The sequence below is a fragment of the Centrocercus urophasianus genome, unplaced genomic scaffold (assembly GCF_019232065.1).
Source record: "Centrocercus urophasianus isolate 14NV4802_14NV808 unplaced genomic scaffold, USGS_Curo_1.0 seq_2, whole genome shotgun sequence".
NCBI classification, from domain to species: Eukaryota; Metazoa; Chordata; class Aves; order Galliformes; family Phasianidae; genus Centrocercus; species Centrocercus urophasianus.
In genome coordinates this window covers 16,324,965-16,345,970 of record NW_024884755.1, presented here as the reverse complement: position 1 = coordinate 16,345,970, position 21,006 = coordinate 16,324,965, and the positions used below count along the sequence as shown (strand labels likewise).

General features: G+C 48.6%; 1 protein-coding gene across 1 annotated transcript in view; it reads right to left on the bottom strand.

Annotated features, from left to right (window-relative positions):
- Nucleotides 1-1,059: 1,059 nt before the first annotated feature.
- SPG7 (SPG7 matrix AAA peptidase subunit, paraplegin) overlaps nucleotides 1,060-21,006 on the bottom strand; it is a 29,658-nt gene continuing 9,711 nt past the window's right edge. The window contains exons 6-17 of the mRNA XM_042821260.1: nucleotides 18,911-19,013; nucleotides 17,317-17,442; nucleotides 16,842-17,004; nucleotides 16,229-16,402; nucleotides 10,957-11,081; nucleotides 9,729-9,831; nucleotides 8,583-8,693; nucleotides 5,210-5,325; nucleotides 3,925-4,081; nucleotides 3,234-3,397; nucleotides 2,611-2,688; nucleotides 1,060-1,398 (exon numbers count right to left, since the gene is read on the bottom strand). Of these exons, the coding sequence (XP_042677194.1) occupies nucleotides 1,189-1,398; nucleotides 2,611-2,688; nucleotides 3,234-3,397; nucleotides 3,925-4,081; nucleotides 5,210-5,325; nucleotides 8,583-8,693; nucleotides 9,729-9,831; nucleotides 10,957-11,081; nucleotides 16,229-16,402; nucleotides 16,842-17,004; nucleotides 17,317-17,442; nucleotides 18,911-19,013 (1,630 nt within the window). The 3' untranslated portion in view covers nucleotides 1,060-1,188. The remainder of the gene's footprint in view (nucleotides 1,399-2,610; nucleotides 2,689-3,233; nucleotides 3,398-3,924; nucleotides 4,082-5,209; nucleotides 5,326-8,582; nucleotides 8,694-9,728; nucleotides 9,832-10,956; nucleotides 11,082-16,228; nucleotides 16,403-16,841; nucleotides 17,005-17,316; nucleotides 17,443-18,910; nucleotides 19,014-21,006) is intronic.

Genomic DNA, 21,006 nt, shown 5'->3' with positions numbered 1-21,006 from the left:
AGCATAGGCAATAGCATCCCCAGCTGAGAAAATCATTTCTGCCCAAGAACAGGGCAGCGTCCCCACCACGGGCACGAGGCCCAGCACAGCCAGGTCAGCAGCACAGCTCGGGGGCACCCAGGTGAGCCACGTGGATCAACCTTCTCTCCACTCCCAAGGGAGGGCTCAGCTCCAATCTGACTCCAAGATGAAGGCCTAAGGGCTGGGAATTGAAAGCTGAGGTCTTTCAGGTCACAGTCAGTTCTCATGGAAAAACTGCAGACAAGAATCCTTCCTGAAGGGGCCTTACCAAGCCAGAGCACAACAAGCACCAATAATCACTTTGATCTTTCCCTGATGAACAGCAGTCAACCATTTCATCACAGCGTGTTTCGCCAACAGCCACGAGGACAGGGACAGCAGAAGTGCCAAATTTGTGCAGATGCACCCAGGAAGAGCATCTGCATTTGAGTGAACCGAGCATAACTCCATCCCTACGAACAGCAGCACTGCTCAGCAGTCTGCCAACACACACTGGAGCCATTCCCTGCAGTGCTGCTTCCTAACATCACACCATCAGGTTATGCTGGGTTACGAACACAGGTTCCCTCATTCTCTGCTTCTGAAACCCTTGCTATAAAAATCAGATAGAAGCTACCAATTGGGGGAAAAGAAAGCCCACATCCTACACAACTCCACAGCCGTAATAAGCACATATTCTACAAATGCAGCAGCACATTCAAGATAATTAATTCTAGTGAAGTTTGTTTCCTATTCTGTGTTCAGCAGCAGAGATGAGCACAGCTGCATAACAGCTACAGCACCGTACCCAGCAGAGCCCTGCTGCCTTCCACTGTGCTCAGACCCTTCTGGTGCTGAGAACAGCAGTGCACTCCTGCACGCACAGCACACAAGGACTCCACACCATCCTTCACCCTCACGAAGGCACACACTGCTCGTGTAAACACATTCTTTCCAGCAGATTAATCACAAATATCCTGCTGAGAATCAATTTCAAAATCTTCAGTTCTCCTCCCTGCAGGTTAAAGCTTGTGTTACAAGACTAAACGTAGCCATTCCTTTAATTTCAGGGAAGTAGCAACACAGAGATGCCCTGCTCTTTATTTTTGATTTCAGAGCTGAGAAGAGGAAGGGTTTGTGTTCAAAAGAAGCTTCTAGAGTCCTCCCGTTCTGCATCAGGAGTGGCCTTCACACTGGCCTCAGGCGTGGTTCTTCCTCCTCCTCATGGTTTGGTGGCTGCTGGGGCACTTCTTCATCTCGAGTGTCTTGCTTGTCTCTCTCTGCTTGAAGCCAGCTCTGAGGAGCTATCATTTTCTTTGGCCCGTAGGGTGGAGGCCCAATCAAAGCTTCAATGTCATCATAATTTATCACTTCTTTCTCCAGTAGGGCATTAGACAGCTAGAAAGAGTAAATAAGGCATAATGAGGCACAGAGGTTTGCAAACAGTCCCTCTGAACTGATCTGAACTCACCCTACCAGCTCAACTTGGACCTCAACATCTGGACACAGCACGTGCTGGCGCCCGCGAGGAGCAGAGCCCAGCTACCACAGCACAGATAGCGTGACCTGGACGCCTGCTGGAGCAGAACAAAGCTCTCCAGGCAGCTGGCACCTTTCACAAGAGTGATTTTTGCCAGAAACACTCAGTGTGACTGGAGTCCATAAAGTATCCCCCAGGGAATGATTTGGCGAGTCAGAACACCATGGCGATTAGAGAAGTGCCCTTACTGCCACTGGCACTGCACCTGTGGCCTTGCCTAAGATGCCACAGTAACAGGAATTGAGACCGGAGCCAGACTCACACTCCTCTGTACACAAATAACATGACACAGAGATAACAGAGAGCTGTTTTGTTCCTGCAGGCATGGGCTGAAGGTCATTAGAAGGTCCTCCCCAGAAAGTTAAATTCCCTGGTCCCTCTGCCAGTAGAAGGACCACGCTTGAGCAGCAGGTGGCCCTCCAACATGGAACTGCTCAATTCTGCTGACAAGATGTGACACACTGACCTGGCAAATGCAATGCTCTGTAGATATTTTGGCTTAACTTAAAAGTTTTTCCCGTGATGAGCCTCTAGCAAACATCTGATTGTTGTTAAATGAAAGCATCAGAACAGAGGAGGCCAGCAGAGAGGAGAGCCCCCAACAAAGCCTGCCTTCAGAGCGCTGCTGGGGCACTGCCCTGGGGACAGAACTGTGATACGGGCAACAGCAGGGTGCCGAAGCAAGCAAGTTCTGGCCACCTTATTATGCATAAGGAGGCCTGCTGGTGGGTAGATGGAGGTGGCTGTGCTTCTGTTGTCACTTGAGATCCTGAAAGAGAACTGACTGGCTAGGAGACTGTCCAGACACAAAGCAGAGGAGACAAAGCTTACTTCTGCAATAAGGCCTCCTTGATATATTGGGTATCAAGGAGATAGCAGGTGAAAATTGCCTGGAGTATGCAGACAGAATCAGCCAGCACCAGCCTACCAATTCAGCAGTCCCAACACAAACCCCAGAAACCCCATTACAAGGCATTTTAGGACCACAGAGACACTGCAACAACCAAGAGCACAGAAAGTATCAAGGCCAAACCCAGCAGTTAAAGGAACTCCACATAACTCCAACTTACTGTTTGCAGCTTATCTCGGTTGTCCAATAGGAGTTTTTCTGTGCGTCTGTAGGCCTGAGCCACCAGCACTTTTGCTTCCTAGAAGATAATAAGAAGAGAGATTTGTACTGCAAGTGGACAAACAAGGAGCAGAGACCTTCACACAGCAGCACCTCTCCCTCCCCAATTGTCTGCCCTCAGTTCCATAACTATGCTCCCCCCCTCAGCTCCATCTCCTTCATGTTCAAGTTATACAAAGCACTTCCCCCCTTCTCCAAAAGTCACATTTGTACCTCCCACCTCCCAGAAGCTCTCCAGAATCTTGTCAACAAAAGAACCAGGACTGCAGCTTTCACACTGCAATGCACAGAACAGACTGTATTTCACAACCACTCACTGCAGCTCCAGGCAGCGCAGTGCTGCTGGGCTGGACTCACAGCTGTATGTGACTTTGCTCTTAATGCCTCACTGAACAGTCCTTGCACACACAACAGTACCAGGCTATCTTAGTGCTCAGCTGTTGAATTTTACCACTTAATGGCTAAATGAAAAAAAAAAAAGCAAAGCATTCAGGTACAAATTTATGCAATTTCCAGTGAGCAACAGAAAGTGAAGAACAAAGAGGAAGAGGTGAGCAGCCCTACGTGGTCCATCATCTGCTGAAGGCCCTGGCTGAAGGGGCGCCGGCCAATTCCAACTGTGCTCTCCCCATCCGGAAAGGAGATCTGCCCGATGCTGGGCACCATCCCATACTGCCTCACCATGGAGTAGGCTATCTTGGTCACCCTCTTCAGGTCATCCTGTGCTCCTGGGTGAGACAGACAGAAAGAAGGTGCAGCAGTCTGAGATGAGAGCAAGAGGAGGACGTCCAGCACAAACACACATTCCACCAGTCAAGGGATCAGAGGACCTGCAGGAATCCAGGCAGTGAACGCGCTGCCTCACTGTGTGCACTGCCAGCACATTCTGGTAGCTAGCTCATACAGGCTGCTTCCCTGCCACTGCTTTGCTCTTATCCCATCTAGCTATAAATGGTTGGAACTAAGGCACAGAAAGCTCCAGGCTCTTCCATCAGCCAAGAGTCTCGCTGTGTAATTGCATCTGTAGCCTTAGACTTTGGGACAAGTCTGAGACTACACAGTTGGAACCCACAATGAGAGGCCTTCACGCTCACAAACCCAAGTCCAAGATCAAAATAAGCACTCTGAAATTTCTCCTTCCCATTCCCAAGGGTGGGAACCTCTGCTTCACATTACTCTTGGGTAGAGCAACAAGTACAAAGTTCAGACTCTTGGCACGACCTCCCCTTGCTTGTGTCAGGGTCTGTCCCCTCACCTGTGGTGACTTTGTTAAAGGTGATGGCTTCAGACACTCTCCCTCCCAGCGCCATACACATCCTCTCTAGCAGCTGCTCCCTGGTGAAGAGGTACTGCTCTCTTGGAAGGATCTGGGCAAATCCAAGTGCTGCATTTGTCCGAGGGGCAATGGAAACCTGCAAAACAGAGCAGCTCCATTGGTTTGGAGAACAAAAGAGCTCTCAACAACAGCAGCAGCAAACACAACGAGGTCTGCCCTCCCAGGGATGTTTGTTAAAAGCAGTGGGGCTTGCTCACTAACCTACACAGGCATGAACTACAGTTGCCATTCCCATACTGAAGGCTCTGCCTTCACAGATGCGGAGTAGCTTTCCTCACTTTTAGAACAAGAAATAAAAAGTTACCCTAAACAGCAAGCCAGTAAAATCTTGAGACTTAGGAGTGGCTTTGAAGGATGTAAGCAATGGGAGTTTGCTAAACCATGTTCCAAAATTATGGGGACTACCTAACAAACACACAGGATGCCTTCAGAAAAATAAGACCCGATTCCCTCATCCATTAAACGCAGCCACATTTTGTTGGAGAGCAATTAACAACAGTTCAGCTTATACAATAGGTCATTCAGAGTGAATTTGCTGCTGGTGGCGGGCCAAGAAGCCGTCATTCTTGTCATTTCCACCCTCCACCTCTCCCCTGTGTCAGGGCTCTTTGAGGAGACGTGCATGGGACAGAACACACCCCGGGGTGCCAAAGGGGGGCCTTTCCTGCAGAGAAGGGCTTCAGGCAGACCAACTCTTCAGCGAGCCAATCTGAACAACACATCTCTTTCGATTAGTATCAGAGCAGTTTCTCCAACGGCCTGACTGGTAGCTGCAACATGCTGGCAAACCGCAGCAGGGAAGGAGATCACGCACGCACACAGAGCAGCGCTTTGTGCTTGGAGCAAGTGCATGAACTGAGCAGCAGCACCAGAAGATTCAGTTGCTTCAGATGTGCCCAGCAACTGGGTAACCAGCAAACACTGGGAGCGCTTCACAGTCAGCTTTTAAATGCCAGAGTTCCCCCGTGGCTGATTAATCAGCCTTGCACCACCGCTATCAACCCGTTTCTCTTGACAGCGTATTTGCAGCACGGATTGCAGCAGTATCCGCAGCCCCAAGTTCATGAAGATGACCAGAGCAACGCAGCAGAATTAAACACAAGCGCTATAAAATAATCAGCACACCTTGGGCAGCAGCAGCCCAAAAAATCCTCTTCCCACCCAACAACACACATCGTGACACAGCAGCTGGTGCCAGGGTTACCTTCATCACTGCCTCCGTGTGCTCCAGCAGCCAGCCGACCAACGCGTGGCCCGACTCGTGAAACGCCACCACCTTCCTCTCTTCAGGTGACAGGATTTTATTTCTCTTGGCAGTGCCTATCAGAGCACAGGCAAGGCTCAGATGAGACAGCAGCGGGCAATAGGTGTAAGCAGCAGGACACAACCTGTTCAGCTTGGTGCACAAGCCAGCGCTGTCGGTCTTCTCAGAACACACTTAATCATTACACAAATAATTTAAAACTCTCAGTTGAATCACAGCTCTAGAATGCAAAGCCCAGTTCTGCCCCGGGCTCTGCCACAGGCTCGTTACACTGTATTCCTGCTGAGGGACATATCTGCAAAGTCAGTCTACCACTGGGAGGGTGGGAACATCCACCCCCCCCCCCCAGAAAAACACTACCAAAAAAAAGGAAAAAGAACAACAGGACTAGCTGAAGTATCATACTGATTTTGCTGTATTTCAGGCCCTAGGGACAGGAAAGAAGAAAGATTTTGAATTACATATATAAGAAAGGTCCCAGATGAGACTGAGTGCTCAAGTCAGCAAAAAAAACACGAGTATCTACAAAAAAACCCAACTTCCTCCAAAGCCAAGAAATCTCTGATTACAGATAGCATGCTCCACACGAGCTCATTCCCAGGCTCCTGAGAACTACCAAATTAAGCCATAACTCACACTTAATACTTTCTCCAGAAAGGTGATTTTTGAAAGTGTCTATTTTCCAACCCAGTAGCCCGTAACGCACAGTACGTCCAATTAGGATTCCAAAAAATGCTGAATGGAAGTAAAGCTTCCAGCATGTACAGAATACGTTAGATCCAGAGTACACTGCGAATCCAGCAGTCATTATAGCTCTGTGCATCAGATGCAAGAAGGTCCCAGTACTTGTAAGTGGATGCCTGCACTGTGCCAGGAGCAGCAGGGCAGAGAGCAGGCAGAGGTACCAAGGCTCTTGATGCCTTGGAAAACAGCACTCTATTAAACATTAATTTTTAAACAAAGTCAAGAGCTTTATTAAACAAGGAAGCAGCAAAAGGAGCACGGCAGATCTTGCAGAAGCACTGCTTAGGGACCCTGGAAACCACTGTGCCCTGGGAGGCTGACAGCGATGGAATCGCAGATGAATCGCAGCAGCCCTGATTTTCATTAGTCAGCTCCTTACTCTGCCTTCAGCAGCACGTGGCACGTCCCTGTACACACCCTTCTACAGAGAGATGTATGGATATGCTGTATACAGCTTTATGACTTTTTAAACTCTGGTAGCATCCCTGTCAGCCCATCGAGAAGCGAGGGACTGTGCTCTCTTCACAACAGCACAAAGCGTGAAGATTGCTGCTGCCCCCAAACGAAGTAAGCTCCAGGCTGGGGAGCCCTCTAAAGGCCCAGTCTTACCACCTTTATGAGACAAACACCACAGGAAAAAACCCTGGGCTGGCTTTGCTGGTCTTACGCTGTGTCCACAAACCCCACCAGGGCACAGGCTCTGCTCCATCTTCCCAGGACAAGCCCTGAATGCTTCTGTGTGCTCAGCAGGTTTCCTCCAGCACTCCCAGGAGACCTGACTTACTGACTGCTTTCTGTTCCCAAACTGAAAACACAATGGGGACTACCACAGCGAAGAGTTCATGTTCCTCCCTCACAGCAACACAAAGCTTTAAGGCTGACAGGGCCTCAGGACTTGCAAAGTTCTCTTTTGATTCCACATCATCCTTATTAAAACCAGAAGCTTATAATGCAAAGCACAGTAATATCTTGTTTCCTTCAAGAAAAGCTTTTATAGCGACTGAAATATTGAACTGGATTGTGAAACCCAGAGCATTCCCACTACGTGGCAAGGGCACACTTAATACAAGGGCCTGGAGGGCTGTTCAGGGCCATTTAGACTTGTTCTGCAAAAAAAATAGCCAGGTCTTGCTAATATGAAAAGATCAGATTAAGCAACAAATAGATGATATCGCTTCCCAAATGTCACAGAGCCTCAGTGAAGCAAGGCAGCTTGTCAGCAGTGAAGCTGCTGAAGCCCATGCCCTCTCATGGCCACCACATGAATCCCAGATATTCCTTCTGCTGCACATCCCCTGCGGTCTTGCTTGCTTTCTGCCCTGTCCTCCATGCCTGGGGAACTAAGGAAAAGGCAGAATTCAGAAAGAAAAGTCAAGGCAATCCCTGCAAGTTCAGTACTCTCTCTTGCAGATGGAAAAGTAAAGCACATCTATGTGATAGCTATTAGGGTTTCTGTTCTGCACTGAGAGCTGTCTCACTGCCCACTCTGGGAGCTGCTGCACGCAGTCTGGGCTTTGTGGAAGTGTGTTCAGTCCCCCAAAGCACTCCCAGGATTACGTTTGTAAGAGACAGGCAAAACAGAGGCGATCTCAAATACCTTCTCTTAAACAGGAAAATATTTGGGCATTTTCTGATAAAAAGCAAACGGTGAGAATTCGATTGCTGTGCCAGGGAACAGCTGACCCCGAAGGAACACCCTTTTTCCTACACTCTAAGAAAGGCACAGAACACCAGGCTGTTTGCCCAGACTCAGCCCCAGTGATGACACCGCAGGCTGGAAGCAGCTAAATGTCTGAACATGAAAGTCAGGGATTGCCTGCAGGAAAGTGCAGACAGAAATGCACCGGATTCAAACCCCTCAGGTGAGGTCGAGCCTTCTGGGAACTCTCCCTCCCCCTCCCTATAATATATTGCCCCACGGCAGGCTCCAGAGGTTCCTCTCTGCTGGCACTTGCACAAGCAACAGGGGAAGGCTGACAGGATGTTCTCAGAGAGAGAACAGTGCTCCACTGTCTTTCAGTTTATTCTGCCAATTCATCAAAGTCTGGGCTTCGAGGCCAAGAAGAAAAATCTCTCATTTCTTCCTGTTGCTGTTGAGGCTGGGGCAGGATAGCCTATTTGCTTTGCTATTCATGTTTATGTAGCAGGTGTCCAGAGCAAGAACAAAACCCCAGAGATACTTCCACTATTTTATTTCAGATTCCCTAAAATGTTTATGCATATATATAACATTTAATTAAAAAGCCATATATTCCATAGAATCAGAATCATTCAGGTTAAAAAAGACCTTCAAGATCATCAAGTCCAACAGCTCAAAAACAAATACAGCTTTGAATCTTCCCCCTCTCTTTCTGTGTATATGCTTTGCTACTGAATACCTTTCCTGAGCTGCTGGTTCAGGTTGCCTACAGATTCAGAAAGGCTGGTTCATTTGTGATTATTGCATTCGAGATCTTCCAGACAAGAAAGAGCACAGAGAGATCCTAGCTGTTGCCCTGGAACACGACCCAGCCACCTGGGCCTGCTCCCAAGGCGCGCAGCACACATCAGTGAGGTAACAGGAGCTTACCTGCAATGACTCTTTCCACAGCATACTCAAAGTTGGAAGTATCAATGGATTTGTGGCCTTCTCTGGCAGCGTGGAGAGCAGCCTCATTGCATATATTTGCTATGTCTGCTCCTGTTGGCAAGAGTGCGTAAGAATTACACCGGGTCTGGTGTATGACAGACAGATAAGGCAGAACAGATCTGGAGGAGGGCCTAAGGAAGTCACACAGCCTGCACTGCAAGCTCCTCTTTGTTCCTTGGGAACAGAGAGTGAATCTCAGCCATGGTGTTTACGTTGGATTTGAACAATACCACTGCCTTGGCAATGAGCACGGTGTTGCCATACAGAGGACAGAGTTCAGCAATCAATTAAGAGGCTAAAGCCAAGGCTGGCTCTAACAACAGGGGAGTGCTGTGGGCAGTCTGGATTGGCATGGATTGCTGCACTGTTCATGCAGCAACCACACAAACCTCTGTGCAGAAGAGAAAGAACATCTGTTCTGAGTTTGTGTGTGTGGGTGATGGTGGTGGGGGGCTGCTGAAAGAAGTCACGAAGAGGCAGTGTGCTGGGGCCTGTTAGAGGGGAAACCCAGAAAGGATATTCCAGGAACTCCACATAAACAGGAACTCTGGAGCCCCTTGCTCAGCAATGTTTAAAACTCCCAGGGACTGACCCTGGAAGCAGGCTCAAGAGTCGTCCAATTTCTACTCCAACAGATGAAGGAACTGCTGTTCCTTTCTCCTATCTGCTTTCCTGGTAATGCCTACCAGCACAGGTGTTTTTCCACATCTCAGTGTGAAGTACAACACTTTATCTTCAACAACAGCTTGGAGAAGAGCATTAACAGGAATTAGGATCCCAGGCACTTGTAATAGCCTGTTTTTCCTCAGCCTCCTGCACCTTGCTATTCCCAGAAATTGCAGGACACTGAAAATAGCCAGAAACAATTGCTCATTGCAGCTCCTTTCACGAGGGAGCTGATTAGGCTCTCCCTGTTTAAGTAGAGAGGAGGATTTTAAGGGAAAGAAGGAAAAAAAAAAAAAAAAAAAAAAAAGAAAGCCCTTGAGACCAAAATATCCTCTTAAACCTAAGCTACTGAGGAGCTTCACGTAGCTGAATTTGCAAGGCAGAGGCAGAACAGTCCCTCAAGGATACAAGGTGTCATACCACTGAAGCCTGGAGTCAGCTCAGCAAGGTGCTGCGAGTAGAAGCTGGCATCTTGGATCAGCTTGAGACCCTTCAGGTGCTGCTCAAAGATCTCTCTTCTCTCCTGCGAAGAGCACAGAGCACTTACACAACAGTGAACGTTTGAGCCCAGCAAGCTTCCTAACATGGCAGCTTCACTGCTCCCTAAGGCAGGGAGCAGAGGAAAAGCCAGACCTCTGGCAGCACGGACGGTGACACTGCCAGCAGAGGGCAGGGCTGTCCTTACAGCACTTCAGTCCTACAGGAGCCCTGATAAACACCCAGCTCTCAAATTCAGAACAGATGTATGGAGGCTTACCGTGAGTCACTGCTTTCTCTCTCAGGGCCGCTCTCCCCTTCTAACTTTCACTCTGATCTGTCTTTTAACTTTGCTCTTACCATATAAGCACTTGCAGGAAGGAGCTCAGGATGCAGCTACCTGCTCCCTCCTGCACTGCAAGAAAGAAGAATCCCATCTACGAGCTGCTCAGCCTTCGACCACTTCCCAGACAGAGGTGGGGGTGAGCTGACGGCTGGCCAGCGGCCAAGCAATGACTCATTCAGCTGGCCCAGGAGATCCTGATTAAAACAATGGGCTCAGTTGCCAGGGTTTTTCCCTTTCCTCCTTCAGGGCAGCTGCAGAGTTCATGCTTCCGGTGCCAGATTGTATCAGGCATTTGAGGTATTTTAACTGAAAACTCTGAGGATGACAGTAAAGCACAGATGGGAGAAGAAGAGACTGTGCTGGCAGAGCAGGCAGACCTTCACTGCAGCTGAGCCTATTTGCAAAGCTCCACTACAAACGTCAACACAGCGGACATGACAGACTCCCCTAATAAATGGATCTACAAAAGCATTCAGAAGGAAAGTCACTTAGGCTGCCTGGAAGAAAATGAGGAGCTTGATGAGGAGAGTGAGGATGATAAACCTACAAGACAAATGGTGCTCAAGGCACACGACAGGTTGAGTTTTCCCCACACAAGCCAGCTTTGCCAATTAGGTGGCTCCTGATTTCCTGGAGAGAAGACAACAAATTCTGCATCTGCATGGCAGAGAACCTCACAGAAGAACTTGCTGCTGAGGTTCATATGCCATCTCCATCTGCCCCAAACTCAGTGGTTGCCAGGCCAATGAACAATCGGCAAGGGAAGGACTGGGACACTTCAGCCATGAACACTGTAGAAAGGACAGGACAGATGATGGGATATACCTGGAGTGTTGGAAGATCAATGAAGATGTGTCTGTCAAGCCTGCCAGGTCTCATCAAGGCATTATCCAAAACATCAGCACGGTTGGTGGAAGCCAGCACTATGACGTGATCTGTGGTCCCCATTCCTGTAGCAAGACAAGTAAAAACACAAGTGAAGGTTTTCACCATCACAGAGACTTCCTTGCGAGCACAGCAAGGGGTGAGGCAGGGCAGGATGCAGAGAACCTCTCACACAGCTTTATCACCAAGGCAGAACGCATGTACAACATCCTTTGGGGCAGCTGAGGCTGAGAAAGCGTCCTCTTCAGCTAGGAGCAGGAAGGAACCTCTCGGGTCACCCCAGCCACTCCTGGGCACTGTGGGCATACTGAAATTCCCTTTAAGCCCCAACTTTGTTTTGTTGGGTTTTCTTTTGCTGTATTTCGAAATTGCTCCAACCGGAAACCGGAACAGAATCTGTTCTTATGAGTTCGGACACGCCTGCTCACCCCCAGCCGTAAGCCAATTCCTGCTCCTTTAGTTCCAGCTGTACAATATTTGTTAGCTGAAATAGCATTTTCCTCCCCAGCACTGCTGTGGAAAACCCTTTCAGTTTTCATTCACTTTTAGCCTTCAATCACAGACAGGCTACCAGCATCACCAGGGAAGGAACAGGTTTTCTTCTGACCGAATGGGATTAACACAAGAACACAGGACGTAGCCTCGCCACTCAATCACAGCATGATTTGATCTGCATCTTTTATCACTCAAGAGGCATCCAGGCACACTGAGGACCAGAGCAGTGCAAAGACCAACCCTGCAAAACGTACACCACAGATATCATGTAGGCAGGGACAGAATGTGACCAAACAGCTTTGCAGTGATGATCAGCACAAACTAGCTCAAGCCACAGTCACACGGTTTTGTCTCCAGGTCTTAAAGATGAAGGGAGCATCAGGAATTACAGGCTCTGTGAGAGCAGCCAGCAGTACAGAGGCACCAAAGGCAGACAGGCTTTCCTGGGAAGGCAGAGCACAAACAGCTGGAGGAGGGCAGGAAGGGGCAAGCGGTTGTGTTGCTTGGGTGGGGAGCCAGGGATGATGTTGAATCACTGAACCACACTGCTTATTTATTACATTCCACCAGGTGCCCGGAGGCCTCTGGCTATGAGTCACCTGCTTCCAGCAGATTCAGCAGCCCCAGCACTCACAGCCTTCCCAGGGAAAGGACGCCTTAGTCCCGTGTGCTCCCTGGCTGCCAAGTCACACACTGCAGAAAGCAGCTCCATGCACGTAAGCTGGGTGGGTTTCAGCTCTCTCCAGCTTGGCCGGAAGAGCTGCCAAATGTGTCAGCGTACAAGAGCTCAGCAGAGAGATTAAGGTTACAGGTAAGTCAGAGGACTGGCTTTGTCAGCTCGCACTGCAGCAAACCTCTGTTCTTCCTCCCTGCAGGATGCTGTCTAAATAAGCTCCTGCAGAGGATGAAGCTGACCGTTCTTCAGGTGTGTATTATACTGTGCTTTGGAGTGTGATAAACAAGGAGAGAGACTGGCAGGCACCTGGGGGGTAGCAAGCTTCATTCACACGGCAGGATTAGATGGTACAGTACATTATCAGCTTTGCAGCTGGGAAAGCTCGACCTTAAAATAGGTCTGACTATTAGAACAAGCATAATCAAAACAGAACCACGGAGTGCATCCTCCTCGCTGCAGCTTCTGCCCCACTTGCTCTCGAGCCTGCTTCCCAGCAGCACCCAACAGCTCCAAGAAATCCACAGCAGCAGCCTGAGTCACATCACGCTTCCCAGCACCATGTCACCTGGCACGTGACGGGCGCTGGCTTCCACAGACAACAAGCAGTCATGAGAACAGGCTACAAAAACACCACCCCAGCCACGTCAACAAATTAAAAACAGCTCTGAAAATCTGGCCCCAAGAGAGCCTTCACATCTATGTTCACAACTTCAGGCACTTCTAAAAGGAACTGGGGAGGGTCCAGTTGAATTGCTGAGTGCCCTCCTGCCCACTGACACAGTGCATTTGATAGGCAGCTCCTCTGCATTGTTGGCCATTCATTCAAAAGCATTTCGGGCATCGTTTGTGTACAATATCATTGAAAAAGGGGCCACCATTGTGAGGGAAGCCACAGGGTCACAAACCTGCACCCAGCACAGACAAGGGGAGAGGTCTGAGGACTTCACAGGACTGGCTCGCATCTTTATTCACAAAAGAGCAGATCAGCCCAGGACTGACAAGCTCCCAGCAAACGCATTCAGAGCAGGGGAGGTATTTGGGTCACATTCCTCTTCCGCTTGTTTGCGATTTGTGAGGGAAGATTCACTATTCAGCACAGGCACCTGTTCTGACAAAGGCTGGAGTACGAGTCGCTCTGGTTTTTAAAGTCAGCTTTTGTACAGCTCAGCCCAGTCCCTCCCCTTCTCCCACCGAACTCTGATGCCTCCAGAACACGAAGCAAGCTGTCAGGAGGAGGCGAACCGAGGTCGCTTATAGAAAGAGCACAATTACTCTAAAATCTGCATACCAGAATTACAGAGCATCCAACTCCACATCTCACCCTTACAGCTTCCTACAGTGACTTTTCGCCTGCTGCCCTCACCGTCCCTCCAGCCTGCAGCAGGGGCTCCCCTTGGCTCTGACCCTCCTTTTCTTCCTGTACCTCAGCTCCAAGTCATCTCATTCGCACACACAAACCCCACAATCACTGCTAAGCTGATGATTCACAGATCTACTTCTGCACTTGATTTTTCTCGAATTATCAGCTCAGCTCAGCTCTGCGGTGTTACCTCGCACAAGTTCAACCTTTAAATTAAGCTCAAGACGGCGACAAGAGAACTGTGACCTCCCATTTCAGGGCTCTCATCACACACAAGCCCTCCACTTCTGCCTGGGTAAACTCTCCATCTCCTTAAAATTCACTTTCCTCCCGAAAGCTTTGTTTTGTAATGATGGACATAGAGGCAACAAGAGGCACCTCCCCGAGGTAACATGCACGATTAGACAGCAGTTCAATAACACAAGCCAAGATCACTGCTTATGCATGCAAGCCAACAGTAAGCCCACGATGCTTGCACTACCCTGACAGCCTTTGCCAGCTGCCTCTCATCTGGCACTGTAAACTCCTTAGGCTATTTTTTTTAATGTTTGATAAAGCATTCAGCAAGTGAGGGACTCAGTACACGACCTGTATGATACAAATTGATAATCATGAAGCAATACCCATTTTAGAATCAGCTAGGCAGCACACTGTACAGAAGCTGTTTTTTCCTCAAGGACTCTTAAAGCATTAAAGGATAATACTTACTTTCTAACCTCACTTTTCAATGACTTGTGCCCTGATTTTTTAATTGAAACTCGCCACAAAGCAACATTCTAGGAACAGCTCCTGATTTCTGCAGATCACAGGAAGTCAGGCACTTCCATTTCTAACACTGAGATGTGTACTGACCACGCTTTCCTGAACACACAGATGGGCCTCCATCTGATTCAGTGGTAACCTGTTGCCACTTCACCCTGCAACTGTCAAGAGGGAAAAAAAACCAAAAGCAAGCTGGGATTGCTGTTCTGTGTGTTACTACAGGCCTTGCCATTGAGACAATGCTATACAGACACAGCTGTAAGCAGTTACACTCACTCCAAATATGTTCATATGGTTGGCTACAGTGCCCAAGTTAGAGCATGTGCAAAGTCCCAGGAAGCTGCACTCGTGTTTATACCACATCAGGTCCTACACAGCATCACACGCTACACAGATGCTCCTCTGATAACCAGATCTGTGCCTGGTTATGTAGGACCTGCTTACAGATCGCAGCGCTCCTTCCAGAAGCTCCCTGGCACCTGGGCTGAGGCAGAGCCCTGCAGGATCTCAGTACAGCAGCACCTCTATCCTGTTTGCTCAGCGCTGTGCTCCTGCTTACAATTTCTTCTCCTTCTGCAGCGCAGGCAGAGATCCAACATTACAGATCATCCTCAGTACAGAGGAACATTGATGCTTTCCTGAAAGCACTTTACAGATCCTAGCTTCCTCCCTGAGAGTGGAAGGTTCACTCCATAGCAACCTTGCTGCAGAACCACAGGATGTGCTCTGCTTCAGCAGGGCTGCACCCACTGCTTCGCTGTAAAAACTCAGTAAAAAAATACATACATGTCTGGAGAAAGAGGGATGGTTTCAGTGCAGAACTTCTCTTGTGAAGAGACTGATGAGGTAAGTGCCACATTTACGGTCAGCCAAGGGAAAACAGGCCTGTCCCACAAAGCAGCAGACAGATACAAACACATGCTGATCTGCAATTGTAGGATTTAGCCACAGAAGCAATGAGACTTAGGGCTGCAGGCTCTGACAGAGTTATGACTAAGAACAGACAAAGAATTGTTCTTTTAGACATTTGTGTCCGAGAAAAGGGTTGATTCCATATGCAATACATTCAGAAAGCACCCAGAAGAGCAGCACCTAACCAGGAGTTGTGTGCAAAGCTTCTCCCTCCCACCTTAGATAGGCATCCTGCAGCCAAGCAACATGAGAACAGGCCAAAGAAAGGAGAATGGATGCATTTCATTGCATGCACCCCTCTGGAACAACTAGACTTCAGCCCTTGTCAGGCTTTAAAACACTACCTGTCAGACAGAGTAAGCAGGGATTTGACAGCTTTTAACGGCCAGCTGGAACTAAACATTACCAGCTGAAGACACTACTGCCCTTGCTGCCAATTCTTTCTCTTCCTGTTGCTCAGTACTGCAAACAACTCCTCTCCACCTGACAGTGGGAAAACACCCCTGAACTGAAGCCATTCACTGCAGTATGAATCCTTGGGGTTGCTGCCCTCTGCCAGCCTTGATATCTAGTGCCTGTTTTCCATCAGTTTTATTAGCAGGTGGACACTCGTGTGGTTACTGGGGCGAATTCACTCTGAATGTGACAGTACATTCTCTTCTGACTCTGTAGGAGTACAGTCACAAAAATAGCTCATTCAAGGTTCCAGGGTTTTGAAGTTTGCTAGTTGTAAATTCGCCTGGCCTTCAGGGCCACAGCCCTTCCCAAAAGGGGTCCCAAACACAGTTCTCACTTGTCACCCAGAGGGTCTTTGAACACAGACATGAGCAAGCTGTAGTGCCGAGCTTACGGACTGAATGTGCTGTGAAGTACAAGCAAGCCTTGCTCCAGGGCATGCAACGCTGAATACTTTGAGAACACTAAGGAGGCATGGCAAATTCAAACACAACAACGTGCCCGGATCTTCAAGGTAACAAAGGCTCAAATGCCAAGGAAGAAATACTGACCATCCATTTCCACCAGCAGCTGATTTAAGGTCTGCTCCTCCTCAGCATTGGCGAAACCAGACACATTAGTTGAGCGCTTCTTGCCCACAGCATCAATTTCATCGATGTACACAATGCAGGGTGCACGAGCCTGCGCTTCTCTGAACAGGCTGCGGACTCGTGCAGCTCCCAGACCTACACAAAAAGAGAAGAAATCAGCTCCAAACCAGCTAAAACTGTTAGCTGTAGAGCAGGAATCACAGATCCCAAAAGGCACCCAATCCTGACCAAACCCTCACTGTGTGACCCCTTCAACGTGCCAGACACAAAGAACCAGCCCCAGAACTCCTATCTTAGCTCTTCAGATCCTGCTCAACGTGGAGTAGAGGCAAGTCAGGGTTTCAAGTGGAGACCTGTGGTTTCCCTCTGTGAGAAGGAAGCAACTAGCAAGTCAGAGAAAACGTGTTTCAGGACTACATAATTAACTATCTGCTATCACTGAAAACCTGTATGTTTTCAGCAGAAATACCCAACTCATCCTCCTCACGCAAAGAATGGAGGAAACTCTCCTTTTTGAGGGATCCAGACAGCATTCTCCAAGCAACCTCCACCCCCTCCCTCCTGCAAAGCTTACCTCCTATCACCTCCACAAATTCGGAGCCTGCCATGGCCAAGAAAGGCACCTGTGCTTCTGTGGCCACTGCCTTGGCCAACAACGTCTTCCCGCAGCCTGGTGGTCCAAGCAACAAGGCACCCTTGGGCACTTTGGCACCGAGCTGCAGGTAGCGATCAGGATTCTGTAGGAACAACACAGCTGTGTCAGATCCTCAGCTCACATCACACATCTGCTCAAGAACGTGGTTTTCCAGTACTTCTTGACATTGTTTTCATCCTGACCGACCCTGAGCTCGTAATAGGAGCAGCCACATCTGCAGCCTGTTACAGAACTGGAAGTAGAGATTGAGTCACGTTGATCACAGCAGAAAAAGCTTCCAGCTTTTTTTAAACAAAGGCTGCTCGGTATCACGCGTGATAAAGAGAATAAATATTCTCTCCTCCCCAGGTTAACCTTCTATCCCAGAAAACAGGCAGTGCTTGCTTTGTTATACCTTCAAGTAGTCCACAAATTCTTTGACTTCCATTTTTGCCTCGTGCATTCCTGCTACATCCTTGAAGCCAATCCCTTTCCCGGATTTTCCATCCACAATGGTGAAACGAGCCATTTTCAGCTGATTCTGTGGAAAGCAGCACAAGAATTGAAGATGCTCACTGGACAGCCTGCTTGCTATACTGCAAGCGACAGCACAGGTACAGCTGCCCCTAACAAAGACCATTACAACGCCCACCAATGCACTGCTGGTAGTTAGTTCTGCTCTGGAAACACTTCAGGCCAGACTGCAGACTGCTGACTTGAGCTTTACTGATCAATATTTGATGAGAAGAAAAGTAAACCTGCAGTAGTACTTCCAACACAACCCAGCTCAACTTCCCACAGACCGAGTAGAGAAACTTAATAGAAACACGCAGAATGCCCCAAACCTGAATTAATATCCTCTCCCCCAGACTCTTAAATGCTCTGGTCCTTAACACATCCAGCACAGGTACAGTTTTAAGGAGTATGCATCAGAAGTAAATAAATACCAACACTGCCCTGCAAACGTGTGCAAACAGGCATTTTGCACCAGTGTCCAATCAGTTCCTCCTGCAACACCAGGGACAGAACTGCAGGCTCTCCAATTGAACAGGCAGCACATCTCAGCCTCCTGGTGCGTGTTAAGCCACAGCGACAGCCAAAACAAGAGTTCAGTTCAACACTCTGCTAGTAACTGCTCATTATGACCTGCTGAAAACAGTTACTCAGGATTTTTTGTTTGCTTTGAGAAGAAGGTTTACAGCTTCTCATGCCTTAGAAACATGTTTTTCCAAATGAAGAGTTAAACATGCAGGGCCTTGCTGCCCCACTTACCCAAGGGCAGAAATGAATCCTCAAGGCCCTCATTACTCAGCATTTCTTTAAACTATTCTCTTCCAAGCAGTTGTACCCCTTTGTACAAAGAGAATCTCAAAGCCAGAAGAGAACTTCAGAGGATACCGAGTGGGAAATCCAGCAAGGGACTGAATACACCACTATTTTCAGCCCCAAGCCCCTGCGGTCGATAGCAGCACACCCAGAGCTGATTTCTACACAGTTTCATCAGCTGATCCGGGCAAGGGAGGAGGGTAGGAGGAGATTTAACTGATGTTGCAAGTGAGCCATGTGGCGTGAGGGGAACAGGCCAACACATAATGAAATCCAGAATCTGAACATACTTTATAAATTGAGAATTCATTTTGCAAAAAGCAGCAATCCCTACTCCTGGCTGTATGGGAGGCATATTGGCAGGACCCAGTGAAAAACACCATCTGCAGCTGCAACTCATTAACGAGCTTTGAAAATAGCAGAGCAAACTGGACTGCAAATTCACTGAGCTCAGCCCTTCCTGCCACTGGGGAAAGAAAGGGCCTCCACTAAGGCCAGTTACTGTACGATCTGGTCAGACGATCAGGACAGGAAAAGACACGACATGTATCAAGACTGAAGCGTCCCTGGCATCAGTTAACTCTCAATCTGTGTTGACTTTGCTGGGGAAAAGGGAGGAGGTCAGGCCAGGGGACAACAATACTCACAGGATGCAAAGCAGCAGAAAGAGCCAGGATACTCACAAAAGCATTGAATCCTCCTGCCCGGCCCGCAACCCTTATGAGGCGGAAGAGGCTCCACAGCATGGACACAGCCACAAGTGTCACTACCAGGGAAATGACATCACTGAAAGGACAAAGGCGAGACAGGTACAAACTGCAGCATGCAGCCACAGCTCAGTAAATATGACACAGTGTTCCTGTTTGTAGTGTTTTACAAGGTCCTGACACTTAGGCTAGAAACGCAACCATGAGCATCCATTTATACAGGTGTAACAAAGCCCCAACCATTGCACAGCCTCTGAAGTTTCACAGAAGGCACTGACCCACACTGCTATGGCTGCAGAAGCAATTCCCATTGACCCCTTGCTTCAGAGGCATTTTGCTTATCAAACAGGCAGGCCCTTCAGGAGCCAGATCACATCCTGAGCAGGGCTGGGGGTGCTGGCAGTCCCACCCCGCGTCCAGAAACATCAGGCTGCTTCTAACTGCCCACTCCTGGCACAAAATCCCAGTGCAAGCCTCCAGGATGGAGCTGCTATGCAGCCTGCTCAGCCCAGTCTCTCACAAGTCCTTCTGACAGAAGGACCAGCAACCAACATAACGAATTTTCTGCATCCTTTGCAGTAACTACTGCATTAGAAGGGAGAGGCAGAGCCAAGCTGACAGTGCAAGACTAATGCGCTTATGAGACAAACATGCTGAGGACAGAACTTCCTGAGCTCTACACTCAGGATACTTTTAATAAGAGGAAAAATTATCTGACATGTCAGATACCGGGCTGGGACTTGAGAAGCCCTACCTCAGCCCCCTGCTCTGCTGCACGAGCCCTGCTTGACCCCATGAAATGATCTGCCCTCGCCTCACTTCTGTTCCTTATCTTTGAACCAGGAATATGTGTGCCATGCCTCTGAAATAAATGATTTACTGAAACAAGGGGACCAGCACATGCTATATTATCCCCAGCTGCATTTGTTTCTTCTCAGTGAGAGCTCCTAGGCAACGCTGAAAGCTGAAAGTCACCTCCAATTTGTCAACTGTGCAAGCAGAGGATTAATTCTGAAATGCATCAAGTGCCCAGCTCTGAAAGTAAACTGAATGCAAGCCATAAGTACACAGTGCCTCGCAGGTTAAACTCCTGACTCTGACGTGTCCTCAGAGAGGATTCAGACCCCGCTGCGTGTTCTAAAGAACTCTTTTCAGGAGCAAGGGAAGCAGCTGGTGGTGCTGGCTGACTTCAACAGTCCAATTTACTCTTCTTAAAAGTCTGACAAAAATTGGCAAGCCCTCAATATGAACTGAAGACTTCATCCTGCACGAGCAATTTGAGAAGTTTACCTATCTCCATGTAAGTAATGTGTTAAAATTGCAAAGATGTTGCTCAGAGGACAAGCAATTAGACAAACTGCTCTCCAGGTATCTTCCTCATAGACAAACATGGCATTTATTTCACATTTTGGTGAGGCACCTGCAAGGAAAGGCCGCCTCCCCACCACCAGGGGAATGATGCCACACTGCAAACCCCTGGGGCTTCTGTAAGCATAAGATGCAGATCTTTGCATGGGGTGCAAGAAGGTGACCAGACCACCTTGGCAGACAATTGCAGCAGTATGAAACTATCTTTCTTGGTGGTTAGGATATAGGATTGCTCTACTTGGCAAGCAGAACTACCGTGCTGCATCTCCAGTACTTCAGACTCAGCAATGAGTTGAGAGCTCTCCAAACACCAGCCTCATACGCTGATGGAAAGCATCTTTCTGCAGCAGTAGCAGCCATCAGTGCTGGAGGTGGGTCTGTCCAACAGCCCAGTGAGCAAGCCCCACAGATCAGTCCTGTGCCCTGGACTCCATAAATCCTACCTTGTAAAAACAAGCTGCCAGCCCTAACAGGAGGATAAATAAACCACATCAGCAGCAAACAGCCACACTTGTACATCACAGGGAAGAACAGGATGAAGCCTGGCTGGAGCACGGCAGTCTTTTGACAGACTTTCTCTCTTGCTCTTTGCTGTTTATTTGAGCACTGACTTCTTAATTACTATTGTTTTTAAAAGCAGAAGATCTTGGGTTCAGGTAACAGAAAGTTTAACAGAAGTACTTCTCTCTCACTGAGATTTTGCG